This window comes from Propithecus coquereli, unplaced genomic scaffold, assembly GCF_000956105.1.
Source record: "Propithecus coquereli isolate 6110/MARCELLA unplaced genomic scaffold, Pcoq_1.0 Scaffold516, whole genome shotgun sequence".
Taxonomy (NCBI): Eukaryota; Metazoa; Chordata; class Mammalia; order Primates; family Indriidae; genus Propithecus; species Propithecus coquereli.
In genome coordinates, this window is record NW_012151019.1 from 1,134,181 (window position 1) to 1,155,649 (window position 21,469).

General features: G+C 51.7%; 2 protein-coding genes across 3 annotated transcripts in view; one reads left to right on the forward strand and one right to left on the reverse strand.

Moving 5' to 3' along the window:
- Nucleotides 1-9,914, forward strand: part of RIN3 (Ras and Rab interactor 3) — an 86,045-nt gene extending 76,131 nt beyond the window's left edge. Inside the window, exons 8-9 of the mRNA XM_012656736.1 lie at nt 6,067-6,230; nt 8,861-9,914. Of these exons, the coding sequence (XP_012512190.1) occupies nt 6,067-6,230; nt 8,861-9,175 (479 nt within the window). The 3' untranslated portion in view covers nt 9,176-9,914. The remainder of the gene's footprint in view (nt 1-6,066; nt 6,231-8,860) is intronic.
- Nucleotides 9,915-17,443: 7,529 nt separating this feature from the next.
- LGMN (legumain) overlaps nt 17,444-21,469 on the reverse strand; it is a 33,526-nt gene continuing 29,500 nt past the window's right edge. For both annotated transcript variants that reach the window (XM_012656737.1, XM_012656738.1), the window contains 3 exons: nt 19,529-19,699; nt 18,276-18,343; nt 17,444-17,994 (listed from right to left, as the gene is read on the reverse strand). In XM_012656737.1, coding sequence (XP_012512191.1) covers nt 17,952-17,994; nt 18,276-18,343; nt 19,529-19,699 — 282 coding nt within the window. In that variant the 3' untranslated portion in view covers nt 17,444-17,951. The remainder of the gene's footprint in view (nt 17,995-18,275; nt 18,344-19,528; nt 19,700-21,469) is intronic.

A 21,469-nucleotide genomic window follows, 5' to 3' on the forward strand; every position in this document is an offset into this window, starting at 1 on the left:
ATCCAACCATCCATCCACCCACCCATTCATCCATGCCAGAAACTTGGACTACAGTGCAGGGCAAGAGTGGTGAGGCTCAGAGCCTCCTGAGAATGAATGAGTGCCTCATTCTGCACCTCACGTTTTGGGATGTTCACCTCCTCAGGCTTTCATGGTTTCCCCAAGGAAGGGAAGCTCTGAGCAGGCGCACAGAAGCCACACAAGGCTGAAGAGGCGGGCAGAGGCCTCCAGGCCACACCGACCCATCTCTCACAGGTTCCACCAACCTGAGGGGAAAGAACAGCAGGGAGTGGGAGGAAGCAGGGGTCGGGGGTGTGAGCGGAATCGGCCTCATGCCCCAAACCCTGTGCACCCCATTTCCTAGCACTCACTCCCCAGAGGGACACTCAGCAGGAATCTTCACTGTGGTCTGTAGCTTCCATACATGTCACCTCTAAAGGTTTGACTTTTACATGTCAAAAATTGCCATAAGTTTAGAAAAGAAAAAGAAAAAAATTGCCATAAGTAGGATAAGATATTAACAATAAACCAAGGGAAAGTGTGCTCACAAATCAATAGACCTAGAATTAGCAGCCTTAATATATAAAAGGCTCTTCTTACACATCAACAAGAAAAGCACTCAGACCCTTAATAGGCACCTGGGCAAAGGCCATTTGCTCACTCGCTCAACAGACATCACTGAGCTGCTACTTTGTGCCAGGTGGCAGCACATCCCTTTTCCCCTGGAGCTGCATTCCGGGGGGGAATCAGACCCTAAACAGGTTAAATAAACACGCAAACAAGAGACTTTCCCATCGGATGACACCGGATGAATGTTGAGAAGAAACGGAGTAGGCTGGTGGGTTGGAGAGATTGGGCAGGGTGGCACTCAGGTGACAGGAAAGCCCTGAACACAGAGCAGTATCACCTTCTCTTTACTTTTTTTCTGTTTTCCATATTTTCCACAGTCGGCATGTACTGCTGATATACCCGGGGAGAAATCATTTAAAAATCCTGCTAAAGGAATGACACCAACCCCACCGGGTTGTGAAGCCCGAGGGACAATGTCCGTGAAAGTCCTTTGGCGGGTGGAGGGATGGAGCAAGACCATGGGGCTCTCTGAGCACTGGCACGCCACACCCTAGCCAGGGTCCTCCTACTCTGTCCTCAGCCTGAATCCTTGCAGCCAAGCAGGGCTCCAGGCCGGGCACAGTGGCTGGGACATCCTTGGGCCAGCAGCCTCCTCCGGTGGACCTGCATCCCCCACCCCAATCCTGCCGTGGCCTCCTAGGATCCTTCTTGCTATTCCCAGAAGCTTCGGGGGGTTGGGTGGGAAAGGGGAGGTCCTTTAGGCAGGAGAGATGGTCTATTCTGGGCTACCTGAAGTATTTTGGGGACAAGCCAAAGTACAAATAAATACATAAAGTCTTAAGCAGTTCACCGATTCTGACCAAGGCTGCCTGAATACGCTGCCGCCTGCGCTTTCCAGACTTGAGTAGTCGCAGCCCCCGGCAGCCCTGTCTGCCCACAAGATGTCAGGCACTGCCTGTGGCAACTCCGAGGGCCAGAGACAGACTCACGCCATGCTTCTCACGCCAGCAGGTGGGGTGGGTGGCACAGGTGCCCCCTTGCACTTCTCTGCCCCACTCCGGTGGCCAGCCAGGGTGTGGGAGGTCACAGCACCGAGGACAGGCCCAGCCTCACAGGTGTTTGCCTCTGGCACCAAGATGACTCGGGGCTCTCCAGCTTGGGTGGGGGCTTCTGCCTTTTAACAGCCTTGAACTTCCATCTAGATGCGTCTGGACGCAAGGGCAGGGGGTAGAGCATAGGAGGTGTTTCTGCATTTCCCCCAGCTTAGCCCTCCTGGCTTCGCCGGCGGAGAGGAGCGGGGTGTACAGGTGCTCTGTCGCCTCAGCCCCTGAGGTGCAGGCGAGAAGAGGGGTGCTACCTGAAGGGGAGAGGAGAGGAGGCAGACCGAGCCCCCGTGGAGCTCAGAGACGCATGGGATGGGGGCCCCTCCCAGAGTCCCCAGACTCTTGGGCACTTAATTTGCTTGAACCTCAAGAGAATTAACACAGGGTGGAGTAAAAAGAGCAGTTTGGAGGCTGGATTTGGGGCCCAGTTCTGCCTCTGCCTGGTTGGAGACCTTGGGCAAGTCACCTAACCTCTCTGGCTTGGGAAAGTGAAGACGTTGGGCTAGACTGGGGGTTTTGGAACAGTCTGGGTGCTCTAGCATTCTGCAGAGGTAGCGGGATGTTAAGTCTGCTCGGGATGCTGTAACAAAATACTGGATAACGTCCGAACCGCAGAAATTTACTCCTCACAGCTCTGGAGGGTGGGAAGTCCAAGATCAGGGCACTGGCAGATTCAGTGTCTGGTGAGGAGTGCCACTTTCTGGTTCATAGATGGCGCCTTCTCGCTGTGTCCTCACGTGGTGGAAGGGGCAAGGAGCTCTCTGGGCCCTCCTTTAAAACAGCACGATGCCATTCATGAGGGCTGCACCCCCATGACCTAATCACCTCCCAAAGGCCCCACCTCCTAATACCATCCCCTTGCAGGGCAGGGTTTCGACATCTGAATTTGGGGAGTGTGGGGAGGAAAGACAAACATTCAGACCATAGCACTCGGGGCAGGATGAGAGATGGAGCTGGGCCCCATCTTCGTGTGTTTCATAGCTCACCTGAGCAAACTGTTCTGTTCAGCAGAAAGCTTGCAAGTCAGATTCTTTGGGACCTTCATGCACTGTGGGACCTTCGTGTTCGCTGAGCCTGTTCCACATGCTGTAACTTAGCAAAGGTCTAGCCACTGGGTCCCACTTCCTTTGCAGCAGGCATATGGGGCAGGAGAGATCAGGGACTTCCTGTAAGCAGTGGGGAGGCCTGAGCTCTGCACTGACGGGACCCCAGCCCCCTTTCCAACCTCTCTCCCCTGCTCCCACCACTCTGGGAAATCATGGGGCAGACAGGAGACCCAGGCAGCTGCTGGGCACTTGAGAGCCAGCGCAAAATCCAAACCTCTCCCAGAGGTGCCCTCGTGGACTCCTTTGCCCACATCCCCTCCTCAAGCCGGCTGACAGCTAGCCACACTAGGCTAATTAGGGGCAGTGGGTTTTTCCAATCAATGAACATCACACCTGCCCCAGAGAGAACTGGCTCCAAAACTCAAAGTGGGGTCGCCTGCCACCTAGTGGTCCTGGCAGGCATGGCACAGCACCAAGGCAAAGGGAAGTTGGCCACACTGGCTGCGAAGAGGCAGGGCTTGAGCCCTCAGAGGTTACTGGCAGGGCCTGGAGTTCCTCCTCCAGCTTCACCCAGCAGGGTGAGCAGCCTCAGAGCACCTCCTGGAGGTCATGAAGCCACCATGTGTTACTCACACATTCCTTAGCCCTGCTCTTGACATATACTCATCTTATTTACTTTTCACAACTTGATGGGCTTTGCAGATGAGGAAACTGAGCCATAGAGAGGACAGTAACTCACCTGAGGTTCTGGGCTGGCTGCCACAGGGTAGAGACCTGGAGCTCTCTGACTCCAAAACTGGAGGTTTACAGTCGCACGCTGCACTCACCTCCTCTGTTACCAGCCAGGGAGACAAACTCACAGACAGGAAACAGTCAAGGCATGCCAAGCAGGGGACATGGGCGCTCAGGGCAGCAAGGGCTGGGGGTGGCTTCCTAGCCCACTCGGGCTTTGAGTTCAACTAAATTTTTGAGCCATGTGAATGTATAACTTACTCTAAAACATGATCTTACAAAAATATAGAGGAAATTTTAACTATAGTTATACAGTTACATGAAATTCTAAGGATTTTAAATAAATAAAAAATTTGAATTGTTCATTTCTTCATTTCTTCTTACCTTAAGTTAATTCACACATACTCTTAACACCTAATGTTTCCTAAATTGATTTAAGCTTTGAGAGATTTCAGACTGCAAAATTTACATGAAGTTTTAAGATTAAAAAAATATTTTACGTGGATGCCTACAAGTTCATTCTCCTTAGCTTGTCAGAAGCTTTGGCTAAAAGATTTGAGAAGTACTACCTTTGTTGAGCCCTCACTTTAGAGAGAGGAAATTGAATCCCAGAGAGGGAGGGTGAGCTACGCAGGGGATCCTGTGGCCATAGATCCCTTTATCTTACTCCTCGCCCACCCTGACAAGGGTGTGAACTTTTCCCATATTGCTTGGTAGAATTTGTGGGGATATGTAGGCAGCTTCCTCCAGTGTAACAGTTAGGAATGCTTTGGGCTGCAAATAATTCACAATGTAACTAATAATGGTTTAAATCAGAGCAAGGGATTGGTTTGTCTCTTGCATCAAGAAGTCCAGGATAAGCAACTGATAAGGATGGTGGTTTGCAGCCCTGCCACCAGGGAGTCACGGACCCAGCTCTTTCTGTCTTTCCTTAGCATGTAGGACTTTGTCTTTGTACCTGTCACCTCTTATCACAAGACAGCTGCTATTCCTCTGGACTCGCCTCTGTGTTCCAGGCAGGAGGAAGGGGGACAAGCAAAAACCCAGAGGGATACATCAACTGAGTCTGTCCCTTTCAAAGGTGTTCCTAGAAGCCCCACCCAGAGGCTTACGCTTATATCTAAGCTGCAAGGGAGCTTGGGAACTGAGCCTTTTCAGTAGAGTGTTACCTCCCCAAATAAAGGTAGAGTTCAGTTTATATTAATGGAAGAGGCAGATGGGATTTGACTGGGTCACTAGCACAATCTGTCTCATGTTAAAACCATCACCCTGGCACGTGAAGGCTGGGCAGAAAGACCTGGCCAGTGGTAGGGAAGCCCAGAGAAGTGCCATGGATGTGGGTGATGCTGGAGACCAGAGGAGAGCAGGGTGCCCAGGGCCCTCGTTCTCCTCTGGCCCCTGATCACTGTGCGACCTTGGCCAAGTCACCCTCCCTCTCTGGGACTCAGTTTCCTCTCTCCAAAGTAAGTGGGCTCAACAAAGTTAGTACTTCTCAAACCTTTTAGCCAAGTTCTCCAACAAGCTAAGGAAAATGAACTTGTAAAATGCTGGGTTTTTTAATCTTAAAACTTCATGTAAATTTTACAATCTGAAGTATATCAAAGCTTAAATTCGTTTAGGAAACATTAGGTAATAAGATGTGTGAATTAAGGTCAGAAGAAATGGAGAAATGAATAATTCAAATATTTTGCTTATTTTAAATCTTTAAAAATTGCATTGAATTGTATAATTAAAATTTCCTCTACATCTTTTAAAAAATTTTTTAGATTAATTTATACATGCATATGGCTTAAAATTTTAAAGCACATACAGATGCTCCTTGACTTATGATGGGGTCACATCTAGATACACCCATCATAAGTTGAAAATATCTTAAGTAGAAAATGCATTCAATACACCTGACCTACCAAACATCATAGCTTAGCCCGGCCTACCTCAAACGTGCTCAGAACACTTAAATTAGTCGACGGCTGGGCAAAATATCCAACACAAAGCCTATTTTATAATAAAGTGTTGAATATCTCATGTAATTTATTGAATACTGTCAAAGTGAAAAACCATGGTTGTATGGGTACTTGAAGTTCCGTTTCTATTCAATGCAAATCGCGTCTGCGGCATCCTAAAGTTGAAAAATATTAAGAGGCACTGTCACCAATCAGGATGGCTGTACGTGATGCACAATGAACAGTCCTCCCGCCCACCCTGTCTCCCAGTCACCCTTTACCTACCTTGAAGGCATCCACAGGTCTCAGCTCCTTGTGTATCCTTTAATTTTAAAAGTCATTTTAAAATTAAAAATTCATTTTAAAACATCACTTGAAAAATAAGCAAGACTTTCGTCTTGAAGGGGAGCCAATGTAAAGTTCTGAGCAGGGCTGAGAGGGCTGGGGGCTGCACTCTGGGAAGCTCGCTGTGGGTGGTAGGCTGGAGTTGGCTCAGCAATAGAAGCCCACGACCATGTCTCAGGTGAGCCCCAGGCAGCGGTGGTGGGTGGAGCCTGGAGGAGGTGGGCGGGGCGAAGGTGGGCGGGGCGGGCCATGCCCGGACCAGCCTTTCCCTTTGCAGGTGGGCGGGGGCGGGGGTCCTAGCTCAGCCTGCACACCCTGTCCCCGCAGGTTCCTACTATCTGACCACCACCTACGGGGCTCTGGAGCACATCAAGAACTATGACAAGATCACGGTGACCCGGCAGCTGAGCGTGGAGGTGCAGGACTCCATCCACCGCTGGGAGCGCAGGCGCACGCTCAACAAGGCCCGGGCCTCCCGCTCCTCCGTGCAGGTGACACCCGAGACGAGAGTGGGAGGGACCAGCGGGACCCTGCTGCAGACACCATCCGCTTCGGATGTCGTCTCCTGGCTGCTCTGGCGGCCTGCCCTGCTCTCAAGGGAACCGTGCGATTCCCACGCCAGAGGAAAGGCCCCCAGCCCCTGCCCACCACTGCGTGTCTAGCTCTGTGCCCGGGACGTGGGTGGGCCTAGAAACCTATCACTGGGCACTGGTGTCCTAGTTGGGCAGAAAAGATGGGTACAGGAGGAATGAGGTATTTATTCAACGTTCCTTGGCACCTACCATGTCATAGCTCCCTGCTAGGGCTGGAGATGTGGACCTGTCATCCCAGTCCGTGCTTTTGGGGAACCCACGAGCCGATGTACATCCTTGCCCCTTGGTCCCTGGGCAAATGCAGCAGCTGCCCAGGTCCCCACTCCCCGAGCCTGCTCTCCACCAATCCAGCCGCCCGCCCCTCCCCGCCTCTCTCTACACAGACTAAGTATTCAAACCATTCCTGGCTGGACTCTCACCCCTCCGCCACTCCTATCACCCCACGTACCCGGAGCCTGCATCAAATCCAGCTACCCCCTTTCCCCCAACACACCGAGCCCAATTCACTGAGCTGACCTGTCTCCCCTTGTTCACTGGCTATCACTGCCCATCCTTTAAGACGAGACAGCCCCCTCCTCTGAGAAACCTTCCCTGATTACTCCCGCCCCCCTACCCTCAGTACTTCCTGCTGCTGCCCCCAGCCCCGACAGTGCTATAACATTCTGCATATGAAGCTGTACCTCTGGGAAGGCAGGGCCCATGGTTTACATGTGTCAGGGGCCCCAGGCCAGGGTGTGGGACAGAGCAGGACCAGGTGTGCGGAGAATGGAGGGGGTCAGGCCAGCAAGCCGGACAGCAATCCAAAGCTGTTAGCAGCTGTTCAGACTCACTGCCCTGGCAGCCAGAGCACACCTGTCCTGAACCCCACTCCTGGCTTTCAAGATGGCCCATCTATAATAGGCAGAGCCCAGGCCTGGGAGGCAGGAGGCTCAAGTTCTGGACCGAGCTCTGTACTAGCTTGCTGCGTGACCTGGAGCAATCCTTGCCCCTCTCTCAGACTCAATTTTTCTATCTACACAGGCCCACTGTGGCTAATCAAATAGCATCCTGATAAATATTTAATAACTGGCTCACTGGGGGTACAAAAAGAAAAAGCTCTGATTTTAGCTTCTGTCAATTTCCATGGTGTAAATACTCCCACCATGGCCAATTTCAACTTGGCATCACTGAACTTGGAGTTGGAAAGAGATGCACACAGTTTGCTCTCCCAAGCTAATGAGCCAGCATGAGCCGGCTCCAGCACACACTGTGCCCCACCCGCTTCTGGCACACCTGTCCCCCGATAACTCTGGGGATACAGACACTCTTGGTCCAGGCCTGCCCCAGGCATCCCTTCTTGCTTCCAGCCTGTGGGCTCCTGATGCCAGGCAGAGCATCAGTGGGATGGGCCACCCAGCACTGGGATGAGGAGCCCCTCAGCACCGTATCTGGGATCTGGGGAGGGCAGCACCTCTGACCCTGCGCCTTAAATCCCTTCCCTGGGGAGTGAAAGTGCAGAGCCAGTCACCAGGAAGTGTCAAGGACCCTTGGGAAGCTAATGGAGGACAAGGAGCCTTAAGGCAGCCACTAAGAGGCGGAAGGAGTGGGCTGGGCTTTCCTCCTCCCAGAAGAAATGGGTGGTCCCAGTGAAGCTCTTGACATGGAGCCTGGCGCCTCATAAGCGCTCACCACCTGTGGCCGCGCTTGTCACCTCTGTGCTGTGGTCCTTGTGTTCCTCCTGGGGGAGGCTGCGGGCACACTCCGTCCACAGGGGGGCGCCCCGCACGCACCGTTGCCACCTGCTCGGAGCCTGGGGACAGCAAAGGGCAGTTCCAGGCTCGCAGCCAGCTGTGCGCTTCCTCACACCTCACGTGAGGCTGGTGTTACCTGGTTTATAGTTGAGGACCCGGGGCTCAAAGCAGTCCGGGTCAAACAGTAAGCGGGAGCAGATTCAAAGCCAGGCAGGCCATGGAACTGGCGGCCACACGGGCCAGGCCACCAGAGGTCCCTCCCGGGCCGCAGCGGACCGCGTGAGTGTGCCGTGCGCATTGCGAGGGCCCCGCGGGCGTCACCTCGCTTTGCTCGTGCCGTGCAGAACCCGCCCTCCTGCGCCCAGTGCCCTCTCCGCCCGCCCCCGGGGCTGGACCACGCCGCCTGCCCGGACTGCGTGGTGCTGGGGTGGGCTCTGCGCTTCCCGTTCTGACGTATGCTGTGCCCAGCTTTGCCCCTGGAGTGCACTGGGACTCGGTGAGGGAGTAAGTGAGTGAGTAAATGAATGAATGAATGATGGGGCGCGTGTGGACCGGCCACCAGAGGGCGCGCTCGCCCCTCATTGCCAGGACCCAAACCGACTCGGAATCGCCCCCAACAGTGAGCGCAGCGGAGAGGTGAGGCTGGGGCGCAGGTCGCCCAGGGGCCCAGTCGCGGAGAGAGGCAGGGGACGCAGGCGCGCAGCTCCCCGCTGGCGCGAGCTCTCCACGTTGGGGTGGGGGCGACAGGCGCCCGCTTGGCCCCGCCGGTGACCGCAAGCCCTCCGTCTCGCCCCGCAGGACTTCATCTGCGTGTCGTACCTGGAGCCGGAGCAGCAGTCGCGGACGCTGGCGTCGCGGGCCGACACGCCAGCGCAGGCGCTGTGCGCCCAGTGCGCGGAGAAGTTCGAGGTGGTGCAGCCCCAGGACCACCGGCTCTTCGTGCTGGTGGACGGGCGCTGCTTCCAGCTGGCGGACGACGCGCTGCCGCACCGCATCAAGGGCTACCTGCTGCGGAGCGAGCCCAAGCGCGACTTCCACTTCGTGTACCGGCCCCCAGACGGCGGCGGCGGGAGCCCGCCCTGCCTGGTGGTGCGGGAGCCCAACTTCCTGTGAGGCCCTCCGCGGCGGTACTGAAGGAGACTGGCCCGGCCGGAGGAGCGCACTGGCGCGTCCTCGCGCACGCGCCGCACTCGCTCAGCACGTGCCCCCAAATCCGATGGCCACACAGCGCGCATGCGTGCCTCCCACTGGGCGCGTGCAGGGTGATTGTGAAAATAACCTGAAGACGTGCCCAAGGGCCTTCTTGAGGGAGAGCCATGGCACTGAGAGGCCATGTTCTTCATTAGACAGAAGGGGAAACTGAGGCTCCAAAAGGGAAAAGGCTCTCCAGCCAGCCGCGGCAAACAAGCCCAGCGCCTGTTCACACACAGCCCTTCAGGCCGGTCCCTCTGCCTCCCCCACGCCCGCCGCATCCTTGGTCTTTCCAGGGAAGGGCCTGAGCTCAGTGTCCCCAGGACTGGGCAACGTAAGGGTGCTGGCCACAGCTGCGCCCTGCGCCCCTCAGGGTGGATCTGGGATGTTTTGGACCCGCCAGCATCTCAGGAGCATCTCAGGGTGTGTGTTGAGAGACAGGCCCCCCAACTCCTGCACCAGCGCCTGCCCTCAGCTAGCAGTGCCCACGGTCCTCTGCAGCTATCTCCAAGCCCTGCCAGAAGCAGCCAGACGCACGCTGGGACAACCAAGCAAGGCCGGCTCCACGGATACATGGACAAGCCCCGCCTCCACCACAGGGAAAACTGACAAGGCCCTTTTTCTGGCAGTTGCTACAAGAGGCACCATGTTAGGAGTCTAATAAAAGCCCTTTTGAAAATGGCATCTCCTTTTCTGAAGGGTCTGGAGCTCTGCTCAGCTAGCCCAGCCCCCCCGTTCACAGCCTACCCTCCTTCCCAGGCGGGTTCAGAAACTACCCCCCACCCCCCAGCTTGCCACTGAGGATCCTGTCCTCTCTCAGGAATACCATGCCCTGTAGTCTTTCCCTGGTCAACTCCTATACATCCTTCAAAGCCCATCTCCAGGAAGCCTTCCCTAAGCCCCCGTGTTGGGCCAAACCATCCTTATCCATGTTCCCACAGTCCCCCAGGCTTGTCTCTTTCACAAGAGAGATCCCCTCAAGTGCAGTTGCCTGCTGATACTTCCGCTTTCTCCACCATTTGGACTGTTCATGTCTGTGTCCTCGGCATTGAATAAAATAGGTATTTGTGAGTGCCTGCTCTTCCAGGCCCTGGAAAACAGCAGAGAACAAAACCCAAAGCTCGTGTGGAGCCCCAGCGTGAATGGCCGTGAGCAGGGTACCCAGGGAATGGCAACTGGACTGGGCTGAATTAAACTCCTCGGCACCAGCTAGCTCACTCAGCCAGTCAACAAACACCTGTTAGACCCTGGCTCCGGGCCAGCTCCAGGTGAGATGCAGGGGAGGCTCCAGATGCTGCCTCGCCCCAGAGGTCACAGATGCAAGAAAACAGGCAAATACCCAGAAGCTGAGGGAAGCCGGCCATGATCCCAGAGTGCCTGTCCCCACCGAGTGGAGACACTGCCCTTGGCCTTGGGCTGGGCTACACAGCCTCGTGCCAAGCTCCAAGGCCCAGTACATACCGCCTCCCACTAGGCCTAAGCCTGGTGGGGAAGGTTGGGGGAAACCCCATCTACCCAAACACTCTCTTGCCCAGGTGGGGCCCAGGTTTGGGGTGGGTTTCAGAGGGTAAGTTAGTCCCCAGCCCTGCCCTAGGTGGCTTATGCCTGGCTTCCAGGAGGGACAGAGCTAGCCAGTGGGCCAGTGGGAACCGCTATAAGAACACGTATGTACATGTGCATGTGTGTGCCAGGACCCCGCCGTGAGGCCAATGCTGGGGTCCACCCATCAGGAGAATCCAGGAAGCCTTCACGAGCCGCTAGAGAGCAGGAGGGGAGTTACCCAGAACTCTTGTCATCTGGATGCCTCGTCCCCAGGGAGGTGTGACTGGGCAAATGGGGGACCCGATCAAGGGCCAGGAGATGGCATCACTGGAGCTGAGCTTCAGGGCTGCCTGGCGCTAGTTAGCGATTCCCCTGCATTATTTTATTTAATCCACACAACGGCCTCTTGAGGGAGGCATCTCCTCCTTGGCATTTGTCCCCTCTCTCCTTGGCAGGCTGGCTCCCTCCCCACAGCCTTTACTGGCCCTGCAGCCGGAGGCTGGAGCTGGGCCAGCAGTGTTAGGAGAAGCCCTGAGGGTTTCCGCAGAGAGACTGGGCATGCCTGGCCCTGTGGCCTCTCGGTCACCATAGCCAGCCATGATGGCTGGGTGCAAAGTCCTGCCCATAATGAAAGGTCCTAAACTGGTCCTGAAGCGGCCTGGCCTGGGGTGGCCCCACAACACCCTCATGGGGTGGACCAAGTTTGCCATAGTGATGAGCAAGTTTCTGCTGAGGAGGGTCAGGCCTGCAGGTGGGGTGGGCAGAGACAAGCAGAACCCCTGGTGGGGGGGAGCGAGAGGAACGGATTCCCTGGTGTGACAACCGCCCCCCTCCCCACACCACACACTCACAGAGGAGCCTGGCCTCCCCACTTAGCAGCCCCGAGGCCACATCTGTCTGCAAAGCCTGGCACACATCTGCTATGTACACATCCGGTTGGCTGGAATCCAGGACCGGGGTGTCTCCTGCCAGGCAGGGTCACCAGGGTGAGGGACGGTGGTAGCTGTGGCCAGCAGCAAGCCCTTCCTTTGAAGGAAGGTCACATGGAGCAGGACTCCGGGGAGGAAAGTGCCAACTCACAGTGGTGGCTTTCCCTCTTCCCCAGTTTGCTGGGAAGCGTGGGCGGCCAGGAACGCTCTCCGGGAACTGCCTCTTTGCAGCCCACGCAGCCCGAAACCAACAGGGACTCTGAAATCTGCCTGGCTTCAGGGTCAGAAAACTTACTCAGCAGTACGGTGGGAAGAACTGAACTAGGATCCAGGAGACCTGCGCTCCAGGCCAGCAGCAAGCCCCGAGCAAGTCCTTAACAGCTTTGTGCCTCAGTCTCCCCATTCTTAAAACGAGGATGCTTCCTAGACCCTGATTTCTCAGGTCTGTTGCAGGGATCACCCCAGTTCCTGGGTGGGGGCAGGCAGGGGAAGTCGAAAATCTTCTCCAAAAGGTAAATAAATTCAAGGTTAGCACATATGGTCATGGACGTTGTTCCCTGCCACAGTTGCATGGCTGCAGGGACAAGTAGAACTGAGACCCATCTGTGGGCTACTTGTCAGGACCTCTGTCCTGTTGTGGGACTCTGTCCACCCAGAGCAAGGGGCGTCTTTTCCAATCTGTGTGAAGGAATGTGATGGTCTATGGTGGGTACAGGGGAACTCAGATCTGCTGGGCCGTGGGGATATTTCCAGGTCAATGTGACCAGGGTGGTGACAGCAGAAGACACAGAGTGTCAAGGGAGCCTGACGGAATAGAGGATATGTAATCCGCCTGGCATGGCAAAGAGGGCTTCCTGGAGACAGAGGTGCTGAGGTGGGGCTTGAAGGGTAAGGACGCGGCCAGGTGCAGACAGGAACAAGAGCACCGCTGCGAGACTATTGGAGAGGAAGCATCCTGGAAAGACTTGCGGATTTCTGGCTTGGACTCTGTGCTGGAGGGTTGTGCCGACAGCTAGGGAGAGGGGAGCGCAGGCTCGAGAGGGAACAGAGGACATCAGCTTTGTGTGGAGTGTGAGGGGCGTGCGGGACACCAAGTAAGGGTGGGGCACAGATTTGGGGGTCAGGCAAGGGCTCAGTCCCTGGTAAGGGTCAAATATTCTGAAAAGTAGAGCCCAGTGACTGCAGGGGCAGAGGAGTCCTACCTCTGGGAAGTCCTTGCCTATCTCATGGCAAACACTTAGCCCCACTTCCAGTCCCCCTGGCCAGCCTCACGCCCAGCTCCCACCAAAGGCTGCAGCCACCTCAGCTCAGTTACTTCTCGTAAGGGAAATGGAGTGACTAGTTTTCCTAGGGACAATGAAAACATACTACTAGAAAGATGTGGCCCCCAGTCAGGTGCAATGTCTCATGCCTGTAGTCCCAGCTACTTGGGAGGCCAAGGCAGGAGGATGGCTTGAGCCCAGGAGTCGGAGGCTGCAGTGAGCTATGATCGTGCCCCTGCACTCCAGCCTGGGCTACAGGGTGAGACCCGGTCTCTAAAAAAAAGAAAGAAAGAAAGAAAAAAGACTGTTGAGAAAATGAATAGACAAGCAACAAACTGAGAGGATATATTTGCAAAACACATATCTGATAAAGAACTTGTACCCAAAATATACAAAGAACTCTTAAACCTCAACAGTAAGAAAACAAACAACCCAATTAAAAAATGGGTGAAAGGTCTGAACAGACACCTCACTAGAGAAGATAAACAGATGGTGAGCAAGCGTGTGAAAAGATGCTCCCATGATTTGTCATCAAGGAATTGCAGATTAAAACAAGATACGACTACACACCTATTAGAATGGCTAAAATCCCAAAACTGACAGTCGTCAATGAGGAGGCAGGAAAGCGGAGCTCTCATCCATTGCTGGTGGGATGCAGAGTAGCGCAGCCACCTTGGAAGACACTTTAGCAATTTCTCACAAGCTAAACTGACCCTGCGATCCAATAATCATCTTCTTGGTAGTTACACAACCAAACTGAAAACTTAGGTCTACACAAAGGTTGAATTAGTTGAAACACAGGGGATTTTTAGGGCAGTGAAACTATGAAAACGAAATGGTGGAAATTTGACATTGTGCATTTGTCAAAATAGATAAAATTTGTAACACAGAGTGAGCCTTAATGTATGAAATTTTTCAAATATCACTTAGGAAGTTAAGGGACCCCAAGACGGAGTAAAGATTGCTACAAAAGAATCTAACTGTGTTCTAAATGTTTGAAACAAGCTCACTGAAGGGGGCAGGGGGAAAAGCTGCCCCAAGCAATTTGGAAAATGAGTCTGTGAGAGTAAAGACAAACAGAACTACATAGAAACATTGTATTCGGGTTGATAAGGTTGTTCCCAGTAGGAACAATTCTGATACCGCTACACGTGTATACTGGAATCAAATAATTAATTAAATGGATGGTGGGTGGTAGATACCTCGTTGTTCCCTGAAGGAGTTTACAGGTAAGGAAGGGGAAAAGGCCAGAATGATCCATGTGGTGATGGAGTAGAGTTGGAGACAGCAGTATGAACTAAGTTTATTAAGCTAAACTCAGGTTTAGCTTAATATAGATACATATGTTTACATATAGAAATATTTATAGGTGTGTGTATACACACAACACCCCAGGAGCAACAAGCACATCTAACACCCAGATCTTGGTTTCTAATACAAATTTTCGAATAAGAGGAACCAGGGCTCCTTGGAGAAACAGCTGATTGTAGGGCTGGGGTAGGAAATACAGAAGTTAAGCCTGGAGCATCTTGTAGTGACAGGCAGTAAGGAAGTCCTCAAAGACAAGAACACCTGTATTGATGCGGGTTGGGGGGAATGTCAAATAGACAGGGAGCCAACTGAAACAGCTCCCAGTGGCCAAAGCCAGAATAATTTGAGCAACAAAATAAAGTATTGGATCGTAACCCAAGAGTAAAATAAATATCCACGAGTCCATACAGATAGGTGCCTTGATTTTGGACTTCCCAGCCCCCAGAACTGTGAGAATGAAATTTCTGTTGTTTATAAGCCACCTGGTCTAAGTTATTCTGTTACAGCAGCCCAAGCTGACCAAGACAGAAATCTAATAGAAAATGGCTTAATACAAGGATGGAGAGCCTATTCCAACTGCGGACCTATGAACAATATGAAGGGGAAAAAGACCAAGGCATTGTGACTTATGAAACTGTCATTTATTAGAGAAATGAAACACAGCTGCTTTTAACCTTTAGAGCCATGAACATTCAAGCTTCCGTATTTATTAAATAGTTAAATATATTTTTGTTCTACAGATGGACAAATGGAAACAGAGAAGCAGGGTCATAATTGTACAATATTAATAGTTTACAGTTCTAGAAAACAGTGGAACACATTTTTTACCACCTGTATCTTAAGGCCTTTTAAGAATCTCCATTTAAACATTCTGCTTTTCAGTATTTGCCCTCAGGTTTGCCTAGTGTGAGGCATTAGCCACAACTGATACAGTTGCTTCTCGTACTTGTTCTCTAAAACCTCAGAGCCCCCCAAATCTGTGGGGCATTAAAACTCTTTACCTAAAGTCCTTTGATTAGCCATATGAGGACCTCACTGAGAAAGGATAATCTGTGCTGATGAAAAGTAGGCCCATTAGAAACAAAAGTGTCACCCCTGAATTTGTCACAGACATGACTCTGTTTGCCACTTTCTCAACTTCCATTCCATAACTCCAATGGTAAAGGAGTCACCATTGCTAAGCAGGATAGGAAACCCTGAATACAGGTGGTCAAAGTGTCGGGGTTTAGTTAGCATTCCTTTTTGTGTGTGCTTTCTCCCTATCTATCTAAACAGCCATCTTGCCATATGGCTTATTTTTTTAACAGCTTTATACCGCATAATTCCCCCATGTAAAGTGTACAGTTTGATAATTTTTAGTATACTCAGATTGTATAACCATCGCCACAGTTTTATCACGTTTTCGTCACCCCAAAAAGAAACCTCATACCCGTTAGCAGTCACTCCTCATCCTCCTGCCCTCCGACTCCAGTCCTGGAACCACTAATCTTTCTGTCTCTATGGATTTGTCTATTCTGGACATTTCATAAAACTGGAATCCTATAATATGTGGTCTTTTGGCTTCTTTCAATTGGCTGAATGTTGTAGCACATATATGCACTTCATTCCCTTAATAAAAAGCAATAAGCCACACAGTATTCCATTGCATGGATATGCAGTAGTCCTCTCTTATCCATGGTTTTGCTTTCTGAGGATTCAGTTACTCGGGGTCAACCACAGTCTGAAAATGTTAAATGGAAAATTCCATAAATAAACAATTCCTAAGTTTTCGATTGCATGCTGTTCCAAATATTGTGATGAAATCTCCCACTGTCCTGCTCCGTTCTGTCTGGGCTGTGAATCGTCCCTTCGTCTAGTGTATCCACGCTACCCACGCTGCCCACCAGTGAGTCACTTAAAGTAGTGGTCTCGGTGATCAAATCCACCGCCGAGGTGGCGCTTGTGTTCCAGTCACCCTTATTTTACTTAATACGGCCCCAAAGGGCCAGAGTAGTGATGCCAGCAATTCAGATATGCCAAAGAGAAGCCGTAGAGCGCTTTGTTTGAGTGAAAAAGTTGTAAGCCGAGGTTGCTAAGATCCTTGGTAAGAATGAATCTTCTATTCGTGAAATTATAAAGAAAAGACCCATGCACGGTCTATATGGGGTTTGGTACTATCCATGGTTTGTTGGAGTGTATCCCTGTGGATAAGAGGGACTCCTGTAGATAGTGCGAGTACCTCCCTGGACGGGGCCCAGGGAAACACAAGCCAGGCAGCTTCTGCCCTGGAGGAGCCCCCACGGAAATCCGGTGAGATTTCCCTTCCCCGTCCCTGTCCCCGCACCTAGTGGAAGGGCAGACCCTGACACGTGCTGTTAGAGATGCAACAAAAATGCAGATGGACACAGGAGATAATACTTCGGTAGTGAAATCTTATCATTTCACGTTGTCCTGGCACCTACTTTGAATATCCAGCAAATGGAGTTTCCCAGACCAGAAGCAGGGTTCAGTTACCCTTGGCAGTTTCCGGTTCTCCCTTCCACCCAGTTCCTCACTGTGGTTCATCTCTGCTATGTAAAACTTCCTCTTGGTGAACAGGAGGACACCTCCCTAGGGGACAGCTGACCAGCCCCGCCGACCCTCACATCCCACATGGACTGTGCAGACACGCTAAGTGGCCACCTCTCAGTCACAGTGTGACCGCCTAGAACTCACGCCTGCGTGCTCTAAACCCACCAATTAAAACGCCCCATGGGAAACCTGTTTGGATAATGCCCTGGACCCAGTAAAGGCCCTAGCCCCTGGGTCCTTCCCTCTCTCTCTGTCCACGTGCTCCCTGACCTCCGTGCGTGGCCGCCAGCTCTGCTGTGTACGCCCCAGGACCTGTAAGTGACAAACTATTTCCATCTTGTGTCTCCCCCAATCATTGAAGGGGTGTTCTCCACCTTAAAGACCCTAAATTAAAACAACTTTAGATGAGTGGGGAGAAGTTGAGGGAGGTTCGGGGAAAACAGGGCACATTAAGGTATCTCTGGGGCTCCGTGGAGATAAGGAAAGGCAGAGGCGCTAACAAGTCGAAGGGCATGAGGCTGGAAAAGACGGATTGGGGACGGCCACGAGGGGCCAGGAGCATAAACCGCGCAGTCAGGGGCAGAAGTTAATACTCAGGTTCAGTTACAAATCTTTATTTTTTTAAAGACTTGAACACAATTGCAGAATAAAATACAAAAGCAATCAAAAATCATATTTTCTAAAAATAGTTTTCCATTTGGGGCTTACAGCCCTCTTCAATAAAATCATTCTGAAGACTTAAAGAGGTTTCAGCTTCAAATTCCTCCCAACAAAGACCCTTTCTGAGAGGGGCTACAGAAGCCTCCGTGAATTTCTTGCCTTTTAGAACTAATGGGCCAAAAACCTCCTAAAAAAGCAAATATTACCGTTCTCAACACAGCTTTACCCACCCTACTTGTAGCTTTTTCAGAGAAGACTGGGGAAGTGGGCAAAGGCAAACAAGTCACCCTGCAGGAGAAAGGCCTGGAGCGAGCCGGAGCGGCAGGCGGCCTCCCCGGGCCGGAGCAGCGGGGGCTTCCCTCTCGCGCCACCTCTGCAGTCTCGGATTAGCACACATTCGAGGGATGGTGTTCACACTTGGAAAAGCACCCAGAAGGCAGCTCTTCAGTAGTGACCAAGGCACACATTGTCCATGGATGATTTTATCCTGTCAGAGAAAAGAATGAGAATTTGGTGAACTATGTCAACTCTAAAGAAAGTAAGACAAACATAATCCCACCTGGAGCAGGCGGTCATCTAGGACAGACCCCCCCAACAACTGTCACTGAGGATGCAGCTGTCTGGATTCCCCTAGCAAAGGCTTCCAGAACAAAGCTGGAGGTGGTGGCTGGCAGAAGCAAAGCCGCCTGTCTGCAGAAGAAGATGGCAGTGCCGCCCCCTTTTGCTTTCAGAATGACAAGGACCTTCAAGTGCCATGTGCTGATTTACCTGTGCAGTGGATACGGCTTTTCACAAAGGTTGACCAGCACGTACAAATGTCTCAGAGCATACTCGTACTGGAAGGAAACAAGACAGAATCAAACATCATTTCAGCACACGATCAACTCTTAACTTGGGAATACTCCGTTTTTGCAATTACAGAGGTAAAGCACCTTGGCCAGTGGTCTTTGACCTTTTGGGTCATGGATCCCTTCCCCACCTTTTGATAATCTGGTGATATTTACGGACTATCACCCAAGAGAAATGCACACGTGCAAGGGTTTGCACACAACCCTGGGGTGTGGCAGGCTCCCAAAGCACTCTCAGTCCCATGTTAGGATCCTGATAGAGAGCTCCTGGTGGCTCTGCTCCCCGCTAGGACCTGGGACCTCCCTTGGGAGTCTGCCTTTTGGTTCTGGGAACTTCGCCCTGGGAGGGGCGGGGTGCGTGAACGCCAAACTGGATCACGCCAGGTAAGGAGGAAATACTGGGAATCTTTATCTTGAAAAAAACTTCAGAGAACCTGAGAACTCTCATGAAGATGAAGGAAGAGATTCACTTTATGTGATTCCAAAGAGCAAAAAAGCAAGACTGGGGGTAAATGGTTCTCTCAACTGCTCAACTCTGCCCCAGGTGAAAACAGCCACGGACAACGGGTAGCCAAGTAGGGTGTTACTGTGTTCCAATAAATGTTTCTTTACGGAACAGGCCATGGGGGAAACTAGGCTGTGGAAAGGATTTGGTCTGCAGGCCAGTCTGCCACCGTTTCTCTAGAAAGATCTAAGCACCACACAGTGCTGAACAGAAGGCTATTTAGGTACCTTCCAACCCCAACATTCTGCAACCTGCAGAAACTCAGTACTTTCTTCTACTCCACAGACCAGGCCTGACTTCAACAATGAATCCTGGGGAGGGGTCAGCATAGACCCTGAAGGGAGAAACAAGGGGCTGATGTGGGAGTGAGGAGTGAGGATGAGGTTTGCAGGGACAGGAAAAGTGTGAAGAGAACTACTCTTCAAAACAGAAATGAGAGTTGTCATTTATAACTCTGGTAAACTTTCCCACCCACCGGGACAATAAGAGAGTTCTGGGGCCAAATATACGGTCCATGAACTTGGTTGACCTTCGTTCTCTCTGAAATGAGCCCACTGTTCCCTCAGCCTGGATGGAACCTTCTACAGCGTAGTGCACATGATGTGATTTCCAAGGGACAACATGAGCTTAGCTTTTGGGTTCCTGAGGCGCGGCCGGGCGCGGCTCACCGTGGAGGAGTGCCAGTTGAAGCAGTGCGTGCGGAAGTGCGCCAGGGCCTCCGGGTAGCAGCCGTGCCCCGTGAGCGGGGCTCTCAGGGACAGAAGCCTCTCCACCTCGGCCTCGGACGCTGCCAGCAAGGAGACGATCTTGCGCACCGACTTCTGAATGAGCTGCCTAGCCTGGGGACAAACACATCCCGTCAGAATGTGCCTCACTGGGCCGGCTCTCCTGGACCCACGGTGGTTAGAAGCAGTTTAACAACTTCTCTCCACACAGCCCTCAGCCGGTTAGAATAGATGCCAACCGGTGCGTCCTGAGGAAGGCAAAAGATTGTGTGTGCACGGCTTCTGTGACAGCAAAAAGACCTTGCCTTTCTAGGGTCTGCTGGCGCGATGGAAGCATTTACGACACCTGAAGAGCAGGCTTGCACTGCTCTGAACAAAGGAGGTTGTGGAACCTGTGCCCCCCAGCGGACTGTCCCGTGAAGGCTGCTGTGTGCTCAGGGCACCTTTGCCCATTCAGGAACCACGGAACGGTCAGGCGCTGGGGCACAGAGGGAGGCATGGTCTTCCTCCCAGATTATGAAAAACAGCGCTGTGAGAGGAGAGAGCTTCCACCTCAGCCTAACCCGACACGAGAGCTCTGTCCCGCCCTCCCCAGCCAGGGTTTGTGTCCTTCGCGTCTGAATCCACAGACTCACTGCCCACTGTGTGTCACACGAGCAGTTCTCAGTGTGTGGGTCCACAACCAGGGGGTCCCCAAGAACTCTCATGGGCTCCGTGACATCTTCCCTTTCTTAACTACATGTATCTGTGTAAGGCTGGATTTTCTTCACACGCTTCAGCCAGCACAACCGAGCCCAACAGAGTGAATGCAGACGCTGGTACAAGGACCTAGCTGTCTTCCGTTACGCTGCACATAAAGAGATTTGCAAAAATGTAAAGCAATGTCGCTCTTCTCACCAAAATGGTTTTTGTTTTGGAAAATGATTATTTTTCCTAAAATATACATTAATACAAAATGGGTTTATTATTGTTTCTAAATAAGTTAAATATATTTTTAAATCTCAGTTTTAATTTCTTTTTTTTATTTCTTATTTCAGCATATTATGGGGGTACAGATTCAATTTATTTTTTTAATAATCTTTTATTTTACATAAAAATCTAACTATGCAATAGTTATCAGGAAAGTTAAATCTCCTAAGAATTACGTAGCTGTGGAATAGTTTTCAAATTTGCAGCAGATATCAAAGAAATCCTATACGATTTACAACTGTTCAAGCAAACACATGAAAACTGTGGTTCAGTTTCCATGAACTATCAAAAGGGTAAGGACAAAATGCTCCTCTACCTCATTTTAATTTCTGATGCAGTAAATAGCAATAGAAATGACCCACCATAAACAACAGCTCTTTGGGATGAAGAATTCAAAGAGTGTGAAGAGGTCCAAGACTACAAAGTATGAGAACCGCTGATACGCTGTGTGTGCCACCAGCTAAAAATATGTCCTGCTTAATAAGGTGGTCACACGTGGGGTACCAACTTTTGGGATAATGAGATAGATGCATTTTAAACAAACCACATAGATATTTATCTATTTATGACAGAGTCTCACCCTGCCACCCTGGCTAGAGTGCAACACCGTCATCATAGCTCACAGCAACCTCAAACTCTTGGGCTCAAGCAATCCTCCTCCCTCAGCCTCCCGAGTAGCTGGGACTACAGACGTGTGCCATGATGCCCGGCTAATTTTTTCTATTTTTAATAGAGACGGGGTCTCACCCTTGCTCAGACTGGTCTCAAACCCCTGAGCTCAAGCGATCCTCCACCTCGGCCTCCCTGAGTGCTAGGGTTACAGGCGTGAGCCACCACGCCCAGCCCTACACATTTATTTTTTAATCTTTCCTAAAAAATTCAGGCCATATTTCAGTACATCGACCACTGTGTTGT